This window comes from Sciurus carolinensis, chromosome 17 (genome assembly GCF_902686445.1).
Source record: "Sciurus carolinensis chromosome 17, mSciCar1.2, whole genome shotgun sequence".
Taxonomy (NCBI): Eukaryota; Metazoa; Chordata; class Mammalia; order Rodentia; family Sciuridae; genus Sciurus; species Sciurus carolinensis.
Genome location: NC_062229.1, coordinates 2,513,466 through 2,526,219, shown reverse-complemented (window position 1 = coordinate 2,526,219; position 12,754 = coordinate 2,513,466). Strand labels below are relative to the sequence as shown.

Sequence of the window (12,754 nt, the reverse complement as noted above, 5' to 3'; positions counted from 1 at the left end):
CTAAAGGCCAGACATATTCAAACTTCCCTGATGGTCTCAAAAAGGTCCTTTGGGGGTTTGTGGTGTTGTTCAGTCATATAATGTGTGCTTAGAATGCCCAAGACCCTGGGTTCCTTCCCTAGCACGCCCTCCCCCCCCAAAAAAAAAGCCTTTTACTGTTGCTGACCTCTTTATTTGACGTTGCAGACTGCCCTCGCTGCTCTCCCCTATAACACCTTTCCCCACCCCCCATTTTATTTGTGCCTTTTCTCTCCATCTCCCTCAAAACCAAAGAAAAAAACCTCCTGGCTGCAGAGCGCAGGGAATTGGGTGTTTCTTCATCGCTGGCACAGAGCAGACGCTAGAAAAACATCCTAGCTGTAAATCCTAACACCATCCGACCTGCACTGAGAACCTCCACCTGCGTGAACGCCCCATCTTGGGGGTGGGGGGGTCTTGTGCCAATTTGAGGCCCACTTCCTGGAGAGGGAACCGAGGACGCCGGGCTCTTCCTTACACCCTTTCCGTCTCCACGCCTCGGGGTGACCCGCCCCCGTCATTCTCTCCCCCGCTCCCCTTCCCGGCCACGCGGGTCTTCGTTGTAGAGGGCCGCGCTTTCCAGTCCAGGCCCCGACTCTTCGTGGAGGGCTGTTTAGCTCTCACTCCGGGCGTGTCCTTTGCGGCCTGTACAGCGCAGCACGTGCCCCCACCAGCTGGTCTCCCTCGTCTCCGCCGCCCAGGAGCGTCCGCAGCTGTCGCGTCCTCTGAAACGCGTCCACATCGGGTGCGTGGGGGCCACTGAGGTCCCAAGTCGGCTGGGCCTAGGGGCTCTGCATGCCATCCCGTGAACTGAGACTTTGTTACGTAAGCGCTGGCGGCCAAGCGAGGTTCTCGAGCAGGGCAAGGGGCAAGGGGCAGGGCCAGCGCATCCTCCGCGGGGTCAGGCGGCCGCTGCCTCCAGCTCCAGCTCCTCTCCGCACCCCTTAGAAAACGCCGCAGGAAGCGCGCCGTCGCCGGGCAACGGATTCCGGAAGAACCACCGAGACGCGGCCCCGGAGTGCAGAGCGGCCGGCCCGGGCCAGCGAGGTGCGGAGAGCTAGAAAGGTGCGCCGGGCCGATTGTCACGTGGGCGGCCGCTCGAGGGTGGGACTTCCGGCAGCGCGGTATTTTCTTTCCGGTTGTTGGCCCCTGCCGGCTCCTCCCCGACTGGGCCCTGCGCCCCCCGCCCCGTGCGGCCCCCTGCCGCCGGGCCTGCTGCCACCATGAAGAAGTTCTTCCAGGAGATCAAGGCCGACATCAAGTTCAAGAGCGCGGGGCCCGGTCAGAAACTCACAGACTCCGCGGGGTGCGTGACAGTTGCAGGGCGCTGAAGCCCGGCGGGGGCGGGACCGGCGGTGAGGAGTCTGAGAGCTCAGAGGCCCGGGGGCTGAGAGGGCGAGGCCGGGCCGGGAGGGCGGCGAAATTCCGGTGGTTGGGGGGCACGGGGGCGTGCCAGGAGGGGCGGAGCGTGGGAGAAGGGAGAGGGGGCCTGGGGGCGGGGCCAAGGCGGAGCGCGGGGAGGGGACCTGGGGGCGGGGCAGGAGGGCGGGGCGTGCACGCCGGACGTTGTCTGGGGTGGGGAAAGGGGCGGAGCGCGGGGGACGGCGGCGGGGGCGGGGAGTGAAAGCAAGAAGGGTCTGGCGAGGGCCAAGGGGTGGGCGTGGGCGAGCTTGCGGTGGTACAGGAGGGCCGAGCATGGGGGGTTGGGGAATCCTGGGGTGAAGTGTGGGAGCAGGGACTGGGGCCAGATCTGGAGCCGGGGCAAGAGGCAAGGGGATACAAGCAGGTGGAGGATGAGGGGGTTTCAGGTTGCAGTGTTGGAAGATGAATTGGAGACCTTAGAGGAATAAAGGAGAGGCTTGGGAGAAATCTGGAATGCCCTGAGATTTGAGGCTGAACTTGGAGAGCAAGTAAGGCAGGGATCCAGGGTATCCTGGTGAGCTAAACATCCACAGGAAGAGGGCTTCTTGGTTCTGACCCTGCAGTGATAGGAAGGAGGGGGTGAGTACTGAAGAGAATCTGGAAAGCCAGACGGCCTGTTGTCTGGGGAGTTGCCTGAGTGGCTTGGGGTTGCTGAGAGGGACCAGGGAAGGTCTGAGGAAAGCATGGAAGTGGGAGCCTTTGTGACAGATGAGATGGAGGCCTGGTGGGAGATGGGTGCATCCTCCTGGAGGCTCCTCAGGGAGACCTGGGTGGGGAGTGGAGACAGGTGTGGCAGCAGGTGGCCATGTCTGAGACTGAGGGCTGGCGGATAAGAAGATGGGGACTGGAAGGACCAAGGCTGCTGCAGGGAGTGGCGGAGTGGGTGGTGGGGACTTAGGACAGATAAGCTCAGGCAAGGTGTGGGGAATGGCGGAAGGAGCCCTGGAGGGGTGAAGGTAGGGGTGGAGGCTGGGAGGCAGGCAAGAAGGGGCAGGGGAGGCAGGCAGGGTGGGGCAAAGTGAGGGCACTAAGGTGTCCTGCCTAGGATTGGGTGTCCGGGATCTCAGGGGTACAGTGCTGATTTGGAGAAGGCAGGCCTTGAGAGCCTGATAGCCAACACATCAGGTCCCTGAGCCCAAGAGGGGAGGAAGGTGGCCAACCTGGAGATGGTGACAGGTGGTGGGGCTGTGTGATGGGTGGGACATCGGGGCTTGTGTCTGCCTCAGACCAGGGGTTTAGCAGGGAACGGAAGGGCTCAAGAGGAGGTGGAGAGAAAGCGTGTGGAGGTCTGTGCATCCGTGACACGTGGCATGCTGGAGCGGGGACTGGAGTGGCGTGGACAACAGTGTCCAGGCTGTTGGAGGCCTTGGGGGAAGGCTGGCCTCCGGTGCTCTGGGGCTCGCCCTGCAGCGGGATGTTCAGTGCACCAGTTGATATGTGACATGAGAGGAGGTGGCACTGAGGCCCTGAAGAGATGAGCAGGATCAGGCTGGCAGGTGTCCAGGAAGGCCTCTCTGAGAAGGTGGCGCGAGCTGAGACTGGGACTCAGTGAGACTCGGTGTGTGGCCCTCAGCCTCCTCCACAGGGCCCTGTGGCAGCCCTTGCCCTCTACAGGCCTGTCTCTATCCCACCCCCAGGTGGAACATTCTGGGCAAAAGGCACAGAAAGTGCACAGACTTCCCAGGGCATCCTCTGGGCTGCCTGCAGGAAGAATAGAAAGGAGCCCAGCGGGGAGGGAAGTGAGGCGTGCTGGGTGTGGCTTGCCAGCTGGGAGGGAGTCCATTTGAGGAGTGGCAAGCCAGGCTTGAGTTTAGAGGGTCCCTCTGGCTGCCCAATCAGAGTCCGTGCTGGGCCAGTTAATGTCATGGGAAATGCTGTTTTTATGGAAAGATACAGACACTGGATGGTGTCAGAGAGTCTCCATGAACCAGCCTTTCTTCATCTGGAGATCCTCCACTGTGGGGAGGGTGGAGACAGGTGGGTGGGCAGGAAGCAGGCCCACGAGGGTCAGACCAGACGGGGCGGGGCGGGGCTATGTATCTGAGTGGAACGGAGGATCAAGGGTCCCACACTAAGCAGGCTCCCAGGAGGTTCTGTGGACCTAGAGCACAGAGATGGGAACTGCTGGGATTGGGTGAGAGGGTCCCGGCAGGGCAGGCTGTGGAGGAGTTGCCACTGGCACCTCTGTGCTGAGTAGTCATGGAGCCGCCCCTTGCCCATCACGGGCATGGAGTGGAGCGGTGGTACTAGGGTAAAGGGATCAGCTGTGGCAGGAGCAGCTTGCCCTGAGCCAAGGGTTTGTGAGGAGGGGCCCACAGTGCTCTTGGGGAGCCTGCAGGAGCACACAGGCAGAGCCACGTGGTCTTCAGCATGGCAGGCCCCTGCATGGGGAGGAGGGAGGAGGCAAGATCATGACCCCGCCAGCCTTCTCAGTTCTGGGACTGTCAGGGTGGCTTCATGCCAGGGGGGACACTGTGAGTCCATTTTACGGGTGCTTATGCTGGGGCCTGACTGGGGCACCACTTGGCCAGAGGGGCAGAACGCCAAGTAGAGCTGCTATCTCCTGCCTTCAGAGGCTTCTTCACCCTTAACAGGACCATCTGGTGACCACGGGTGGACCTGGGAGGGCAGTGTGGCAGCCTGTGTGGATAGGGACATGTCCGTCTGATGGGACAGGTAGCAGGAGCTAGGACAGGCAGGCCCCTGGCCACCCTGGGAGACTGTTCACTCCCCCATCTCTGCCCAGGGAGAAGGCCCCCAGAGAAAAGCCCCAGCAGCCAGCCCTCAGGCAGCCCCGCCAGGGACCCACAGATGAGGCACAGATGGCAGCCGCGGCTGCCCTGGCCCGGCTGGAACAGAAGCAGCCCAGGGCCCGGGGACCCACATCGCAGGACTCTATCCGGAATCAGGGTGAGTGGCGGCCGTCCTGGCTGAGGCGGGGATTCTGCCCTTGGCTCTGGGTGGAAACAGTGAAGGGGGTGGTTTAAAGTCATAGTTGGGGGCTGGGTGGTGGCTCAGTGGTGGAGCGCTTGCCTAGCACGTGCGATGCACTGGGTTCGACTCTCACACTGCGTATAAATAAGTAAAATAAAGGTCTGTTGACAACTAAAAAATATTTTTTAAAAATTAAAAGTAAAGTGATGATTGGAACATCCGCAGAGGGCGTGCCAGGCAAGAGGGTGGCAGCGGGCCTGGTGTGAGGGGCATGGGTGCCAGAGGTGCTCCTTGAGGAAGGAGAGCAGCTGAGCTGTGGAGAAAGTGGTGGTCACGGGGAGGCGGGGGGGCGGACAGGAACCAAGCCCAGCAGGAGAGACTGGAGCTGACCCCTCAGAGGCAGGCCCTGCCGGGCTAGGGCCCCACCTGGCCAGGCTCTGGACAGGGCAGGGCAGTGCGTTTCCCCCTCTCCCTCTGCTCGTTTCGTTCCTCCAGTGAGAAAGGAGCTGCGAGCTGAGGCGACCGTCAGCGGTGGTCCTGAGTCCACGGGGACCAAGGAGGTAAAGCTTTTTAGTGTGGCATTGCCCTCATGGGGGCAGTTGGCACCCCTGGGAGGGCTGTGTGCAGAGCCTGGGCCATGCGGAGTTGCTGCGGGGGCATAAAGGCAGTGTCCTCTGCACCCTGGGCTGCCCTGAACTGCAGAGGCAGGTGGGGCGCAGGTGCCCGTGCTGTCTGGACCTCAGGTTCGGCTCTCCTGACCTGGGTTCAGAGGAGTGAAGGCAGCCATCCTCGGTTGTGCCCCTCACCCCAGGAGGGGTAGGGCTGGAACTCTTCCTGTGCCTTCAAATCCCACAGCCTGGCACACCCTCCTGTGCGCCTCTTGGACTGAAGGGCTCCGTGGGAAGGTGGCACCTGGGAGGCCTCGGGAGAGCTTGGCAGCGAGGCAGTGGTTTTAGAACGGAAGACACCCTAGCCATGGCTAGAGTGCCAGGCGCTGAGCCCCTGACTCCCACCCGGCCTGGGCTTCCTCCCTGCCGCTGGGGGCTGGCCGTAGGAGCAGGGTGCCTGTGGTGTGGAGCAGCTGCTCCCAGCCAGAGCTGCTCCGCGTTGAATGCTGAGGGCACAGGCAGGGACAGTGTATGGACCAGGACACCTGGAGGGAGGGGTTCAGGGTGGCCCACGGTAACAAGTGGAAGGCACGGTTGGGCCAGGAGTGTCTGGCTCTAAGGCCACACTGGCCGATACTGTCCTGGGGTGGTCCACACTCTGAGTACAGTGCTCTCGCCCCCACCAGGTACCTGAGCCCAAGGAGGAAGGCTCGACACACCTGGCAGTGCCTGGCGTGTACTTCATCTGCCCACTCACAGGGGTCACCCTGAGGAGGGACCAGCGGGACGCCCACATCAAAGAAGCTATTCTGTCGGTGAGTGCAGTCCCCTGTGCGTCCCACCCAAGGAGACCAGCACCACAGGTCCCTCAGAGTCAGCAGCCAGTTCTGCTTGGGCCTAGCCTTGGCTTTGTTTCTGTTCTGCCTTCTCCAAAGAGGGAACCTTGTGTGCAGAACAGAATCCAGAAAGAGAAGAGTGGAGACCTGCACGCTGCCACCCTGCAGCCCCACTCCCAGCGGCCACAGAAGCAGCTGAGGTCCTCTTCTGAGATGTCATGAGGTGTACACGCTGCTGGTGGATGTCTGTCTGTCTCCCCCTCCTCGTGTATTCTGCTCCACATAAAGGGTCACGCGCCGTTCATGTTTAACTGAGAAACTTGGAGGCACTGTCCCGGCAGAGGGACTTCTTCGGTCTGTTCTTTTCCTTGTAGCTCTTAATTTGGAAATTTCACATTTGAAAAAAAACTGCAAGAATCACACAGGATACCTGAATACGCTTTACCCAGCGTCTCACTCAGTTTCTTGTTGCTGCGGCCAAACTGCCCAACAAGAACAACTTAGAAGATGGAAAATTTCTTTAGGGTCACAGTTCCGGAGGCCTCAGTCTGTAGAGGACTGACTTTGTTGCTCTGGGCCTGAGATGAGGCAGAACATCTTGGTGGCCGCGTGTGGCAGAGGAAGGCTGCTCAGCTTCTGGTGGGATCAGGAAGCAGAGAGAGGACAGATGGCGCTCAGTGACCACCTCCTTCAGCCACACCCCTGACCACAGTCACCACACAGGCCATTCAAACTAGGATGGACTGATAGGTCACGGCTCTCACATTCCAGTTGCTTTGCCTCTGAACTTTCCTGCCTTAGCAGGGAGCTTTGGGAGGACACGTCATTCCAGAGCCTAACGCTCAGGGTGGGAGTGACACCTTTATATTCTCACTGTCCTGTGTGTGTGTTCGTCCAGGTGGACATAGGCTTCCCTGGGCGAAGTTCAGGTGCAGCAGGGCTGGTCCCTCCTGACTCCAGGTAGAGTCGGCGTCCCCCGTCTTCTACCTTAGGAGGTGCCCAAGGCCCTCGGCTTGCAGCCCCTTCCTGCTCCTGGGCCAGCAGTGCCAGGCAGGTGTTTCTTAGGCTGCCAGCTCTGCTTTTCCCTGTCCGTGGACCCTTCTGGTCACCCGGTCCCTCCTGGATAATCCAGGACGATCTTCCTTCTGTCTGCTGCTCTAATTCTCCTTTGCTGTGTGGTGGCGCATCCTCACGGGCCCCAAGGATTAGGACGTGGGCATCTTTGTGTACGTGGGGAGCACTCTCTGCTGCCCCATTTGCCAGGTGTTAATGACGTTTGCACCCTACTTGGTCTGTCCGCCCTCTGTCCTCTCCTGAGTCATCTGCGGGGAAGTTCTGCGGGCTCGTGTTTTTTTTTTTTTTTTTTTTTTTTTTTTTTGCGGTGCTGGGGATCAAACCCAGGGCCCTGTGCTTGCAAGGCAAGCACTCTACCAACTGAGCTATGTCCCCAGCCCTGTGCTCTTTTTAAAAAAAAACTTTGGTTCTTTTTCGTTCTCCGTGGCAGCGGAGTCCATTCTGACATGACCGTGCAGCGCGAAGGTGCCTTGTTCTAATTCAGACCCCACACCTCCTGCCCTCCCGGGCGCTCGCCAGCTCTTCTGGACTTCCTCACTGGCCGGTGAGCGAGTCAGGCGCGTCCAGTTTTGCTCGTGGGAACAGTCAGACAGTGAGAAGCCTTGACTGCGGTCGCACGTGGGCTCCCTCCAGTGTGCGTGGGAGCCCCGCCCTCGCCTGCCTTCCTGATCTCCGCTCGGAGTGGCAGGCCGGCGGATGGGTGTCCTCGGCACCTCCCTCCCTTCACGGCAGCCGCTGTCCTCTTGGAGGGTTGCGTTCTTCGCCCATTTCCTCCTGCAGCAGCTCTTGTTGGTTAGGAGGTGCTCTTTGTCTGTGGTGTGGGCTCACGTTTTCCCTCAGTTGCTTACGTTTTCATTTTGCTTATAGTCACTTCCAGGGAGAGGTTCTTGATCACTATGTCATGGAAAGCGTCAGTCTTTATTCTTCTGGCTCAGGGTCATACTTAGGAGGGTCCTTCTCAGCCTCCTCCTGAAATAGTTCTTCCGTGGTTTTTCTAGCATTTTTCTGTTTTGCCTTTTGCTGTCTTGCCTGTTTGGTTTGCTGCGCTGATTAAAGCTCTAGTGTAACGTGAAGCCTGCAGTGAGGGACGTGGGGTGGAGCCAGTTTTCCCTGGAGAGCTATGTCATTTTGCTGAACCCCAAAGAGTGAGGACGCTGTGCTTGTTGATGTCAAGTTCGCTTTGCCACAAGGCAGGCTCCTGTCGACCTGGGTTCCTTCCTGCCCTCCTGGTCTGGGGACGCCTGTGCCTCCTGCTGCCTCTGCAGACCTGTCTCCTCCGCCCTCACCTCCTGGCAACAGAACTAGCAGATGGGCTGGGTCGCAGCAGGAGGTTGGCAGGAGAACTGGCTCACTTTGGAGCAGACGTCTGTGTGGTCCTGATGTGGCTGCCCGGGCTCCCCATGGAGCCGAGGGAGGGTGCTGGGAGGCCAAGGCCCAAACCCACCTTCCAGGAGCTTGGGGCAAGCCGGCGGCCCTGGACTGGGCTGCTGTCCACCCCTCTAGCATCTGGGCCTCCTGTTCGTGGTGACTTGCTGTCGTGGGCTGCAGGGGAGCCAGTGTGTGTGGCTGTGTGCCGTGGTTGTGCAGAGTGAGCACATGCCATCCTGGTCCCGTGGTCCTGTGCCTCCCATCGGTGGGCCCTGGGAGCAGTGGAGGCTGAGTTGCCCACTCCAGCCATCTGGCCACCTGGCTCTGTCAGGTATTTGGGTAGAGGGAGGTGACAGACCCAACCTGTGGCCTGGGTGGAGGAGCTGGCATTGCTTGGTCTGTTGGTGAGGATCAGGAGGGCTGGGGCATCGTGGTGCTGGGGGTCCGCGGAGCCCAGTGCCAGAGCTGCTGTTTTCAAACCAGGGCGTGAGGTGGAGATCTGTCACATTACGCCACACTGACCTCTAAGGTCACAGATGGGCATCTAAGGGCAGATGTTTCCTCTCCTGCTTTGGTGGCCACTGCCCTCTGCCTGTGTTGGAGCTGAGTCACCGTGGGGTCTTTCTCCTCATCTCTGCTGAGCATGCAGTCGGATGGCAAATGCCCCTGCTCTGCCCCGAGAGAGCGACTAGCACCACTGCTGCTGTCCTCTGTCCCCGGGCAGTGCAGTGCAGTACCAGAGTGGGCCTCAGCACGCCTTTTCCCTGCAGCACTTCTCCACGGACCCTGTGGCTGCCTCCATCATGAAGATCCACACGTTCAACAGAGACCGGGACAGGGTGAAGTTGGGCGTGGACACCATCGCCAAGTGAGTGCGTCCAGCTGCCCAAGGCCACTCCCACTGGGGCTGTCCCCTTGGGCTCTGTGGGGACTCTGAGGAGCCAGGAAGGAGCAGAGACTGGAGGGGAGGCCAGCCCTGCCTGAGGCCTCAGGGAAGAGATTAAGGCCTCAGTTCACCTGCCCAGTTTCCTTTGGGGTCATCCAAGGAGCATGTAAGGGTACAGGGACCCAACTCATTCTAGCATCTAGTCAAGCAAGTTGGGTGGAACTGGAAATGCCCGATGTTCACAGCTGCCAAGGAAGTGTCCTCGCGGGAGCCCGCCAGCCCTCCTGTCCCTTTGCACAGTGGTTGGTTATTCTGGCTCTGTCTTTTGTCTGTCCTCTGTGCTAATCCTTGTCCTTGGCAGACAGGACAGAGAGGCCAAGCACAGTGACAGCTCCTCTGCTGGGCCCTGGGGCTGTCAGGCTGTGACAGGTGCCTGTGATTCCAACCCCAAGATGCGGGCTGGGGAGATAGCTCAGCTGGTAGAGTGCTTGTCTTGCAAGCACAAGGCCCTGAGTTCGATCCCCAGTACCGCAAAAAAAAAAAAAAAAAAAAAAAAAAAAGTTGAATTCCAACTCCAAGATGCAGCCCCGGGCCCCCTGAGCCCTCGTTCCTTCCTGCTGCTGCTGCCTGTGGCTCTTAGCTGTTGTCCCCTGGTGTGGGAAGTGTAGAGGAGCCGGGGGACCTGTATCCCATTCCCCCATCCTCCTCTCAGGTACCTGGACAATATCCACCTGCACCCTGAGGAAGAGAAGTACCGGAAGATCAAGCTGCAGAACAAGGTGTTCCAGGTGAGGCTGCGTCCTCCTGCCCAACCCACCCAGCCCAGCCCCAGCCACGGTGGGGCAGCCTCGAAGAGTGCAGGGTTTGGGCCAGCAGAAGGTGGCAGTGAGGTGACAAATCACATGCCATGGAAGAAGGGCTTGGGGGCTCTTCCCCTGCCGGCTGCAGTTTGACCCTTACGCTGGGAAGGCAGAAACTGAAGCTCCTCTGGAGCATTGGTGGGTTGGGCCACCCTGGCCTGTGCGAGCAGCAGGTGTGTCTTCCTCTGCTCTGGGGATTCCCCCAGCAGCCCCTGGTGGTTGGCCTTTTGGGGTGCTGTGTCCTCCGAGAGGCACTGGGGAAGCCCCGAGGCGCTCCTTAGGAAAGCAAGTTTGTGCTCAGCTCTGCCACTGCTTCAGGATTTGGTCGCCATCAGGGGTCACTGGGCCTGTGGCAGAGGCAGCCCCGTGTGACCTCTGCCGCACTCCCAGGAGCGCATTAACTGCCTGGAAGGGACCCACGAGTTTTTTGAGGCCATTGGGTTCCAGAGGATGCAGCTGCCTGTCGCGGATCAGGGTGAGGCGAGGAGGGGCCTGGGCTGAGCCCCCAGTGGGGGTGGGGGCCTCAGGTGGGAGAGGCCGGCTTGGGTCTCCCTGCTGCAGTGACATCTGTGTGTGGGTGGCACAGAGGACCTGGAGGAGTTCTACGTGCTGAGTGAGGCCGCGCTGGCGCAGCCCCAGAGCCTGGAGCGGCACAAGGAGCAGCTGCTGAGTGCAGAGCCCGTGCGGGCCAAGCTGGACCGGCAGCGCCGCGTCTTCCGGCCCTCGCCCCTGGCCTCCCGGTTTGAGCTGCCTGGAGACTTCTTCAACCTCACAGCAGAGGAGATCAAGCGGGAGCAGAAGCTCAGGTGGCAGGCACGCCTGTGGCTGGGGCACGTCGGGTTGGGGCTCTGGCCGCAGCCTGAGCCCGGCTCTCTGGCTGTGTGCGCAGGGCCGACGCGGTGGAGCGGCTGAGCGTGCTGCGGACCAAGGCCATGCGGGAGAGGGAGGAGCAGCGGGAGCAGCGCAAGCACACCTACACGCTGCTGCGTGTGCGCCTCCCCGACGGCTGCCTCCTGCAGGGTGAGCAGGGCCTGCGCTGGGCTTCTTCCAGCGGTGCTGCTGGGGGGCCTGGCAGCCTGGGGGCTAGACCTGACGTCCCACTCTGCAGGGACCTTCTATGCCCGGGAGCGGCTGTCTGCACTCTACGAGTTTGTCCGGGAGGCCCTGCAGAGCGACTGGCTGCCTTTTGAGCTGCTGGCCTCAGGAGGGCAGAAGCTGCTGGAGGAAGAGAACCTGGCCTTGAACGAGTGTGGGCTGGTGAGCGCAGGGTGGGCACTGTGATGGAGTTAGGACACCCAGGCATTTACCAAGGAGGACCTGCAGACGTGGGGGGAAGGCGGTTGCTGTGTCACGGTCACTTTGTCACTGAACCCTCCCCGTGGTCCATCGTTAGCGCAGGCAGGGTTTGGGATGGTTCCAGGTCAGGTTCCTGTGTTGGAATCCCACTTCCCGCTGACTGGTGCTATGACCTTGAGCGGTTCCTCACTTCTTGGTGCCTGTTTTCCTCCCATGAAATGGGAGTGGTGAGTCCTCGTGAGGAGCAGAACCAAGATGGAGCTAAGGCGTGGGGATCTACCAGGGAGGAGGCCAGCGGGGCAGGAGGAAGGGAGGCAGGAGGCGGGAGGCCTGGGTGGGAACCTGGGACTCTGCCTGGTTTTGATGGCTTCGGCCAGGCAGGGGCATCTCCAGGTCAGCTTGCCATCAGGGACCCTGGTGTGCATTCACATGGAATGAGGTGACGATCTGGATCTGACTGCCCCACTACAGGTGCCCTCGGCCCTCCTGACCTTCTCGTGGGATGCAGCTGTGCTAGAGGACATCAGGGCTGCAGGGGCTGAGCCCAGCTCATCCATCCTGAAACCTGAGCTCCTGGCGGCCATGGAGAAGCTCTCCTGAAATAAAGGCAGGGTTGGCCTCAGCCCATGGGTCTGTCTCATGCGCTCCTGTCCCCATCCCACTCCAGGGCTACCCAGCCACTTCTGGAAACACTGACCAGGCCCCAGAGCCCCGCATGGCTGGCCGGAGCACCTGTCCCTGCCTCGGGGGCAGTGCCTCTAGCCACTGTTTTGCAGAGCCCTGGGGCAGGCAGACATATGCCTCCCTGGGCATAGTGTGGGCACAGGCCCCATGTGCTGTGCACGGGGGTGGCCCCATCTGGCACTAAACTGGTGACAAGTGCAGGAGACACTAGCCTAATAGCACAGTTGACATGTAATTTCTAAATTATGGACCCAAATAAATAGAATATTTGACTATAGTTTCCTGGTGGTTAATACGAACCACTGGACTCAAGGCAAGGGTCACCTCTGCTACAGAACTCGGCATGGCTTTTGCTCTCAGGGCTGCTGGCTGGCCAGCCTGGGGTCCCCAGGTGCCCGAGGCCAGGTTTCCATGTCACATTGTCCTAGAGTCCCTAATTGCCCACAGAACTCCAGTGAGCTAGCCTTGCTCAGGGAGGCCTGTGTCAAGTACCTGAGGACCTGGACCCCTCTTGGCTCCCCCAGCCTGGGAGGGTGCATTCCTCTGTGTTCACCTTGTTGCTACAGCAAAATACCTGAGGCCCAGTGAAGTCTAAAGAGGAGGTCGTTGGCTCACGGTTTGGGAAGCTCAAGGGCAGGGCTCTGGTGCCACCCGGGGCTGTTTCATGTGGTGTGGGGCATGGTGGGGACACAGGGCCAGGCCTGCTCTTCTCCTCCACAGGCACCCCCCTTGCAGGGTCCCCAGGGCTCTCAACTCCTCTCATGAGGC

General features: G+C 60.6%; 1 protein-coding gene across 3 annotated transcripts; it reads left to right on the top strand.

Annotated features, from left to right (window-relative positions):
• The first annotated feature begins 1,123 nt into the window (after nucleotides 1-1,123).
• On the top strand, nucleotides 1,124-12,263 carry Ubxn6 (UBX domain protein 6). Of its 3 annotated transcripts, none has more exons than XM_047532570.1 (11): nucleotides 1,124-1,324; nucleotides 4,187-4,350; nucleotides 4,870-4,934; nucleotides 5,669-5,797; nucleotides 9,031-9,128; nucleotides 9,859-9,934; nucleotides 10,397-10,481; nucleotides 10,593-10,812; nucleotides 10,896-11,026; nucleotides 11,115-11,263; nucleotides 11,774-12,263. In XM_047532570.1, the coding sequence occupies exons 1-11, from the start codon at nucleotides 1,242-1,244 to the stop codon at nucleotides 11,900-11,902; spliced, it is 1,329 nt and encodes a 442-aa protein (XP_047388526.1). In that variant the 5' UTR covers nucleotides 1,124-1,241; the 3' UTR covers nucleotides 11,903-12,263. The 3 variants fall into 3 exon arrangements, with proteins under 3 accessions (XP_047388526.1, XP_047388527.1, XP_047388528.1); XM_047532571.1 differs by having other exon boundaries at nucleotides 1,241-1,373; XM_047532572.1 differs by lacking the exon at nucleotides 1,124-1,324 and adding an exon at nucleotides 1,813-2,019.
• Nucleotides 12,264-12,754: the final 491 nt, after the last annotated feature.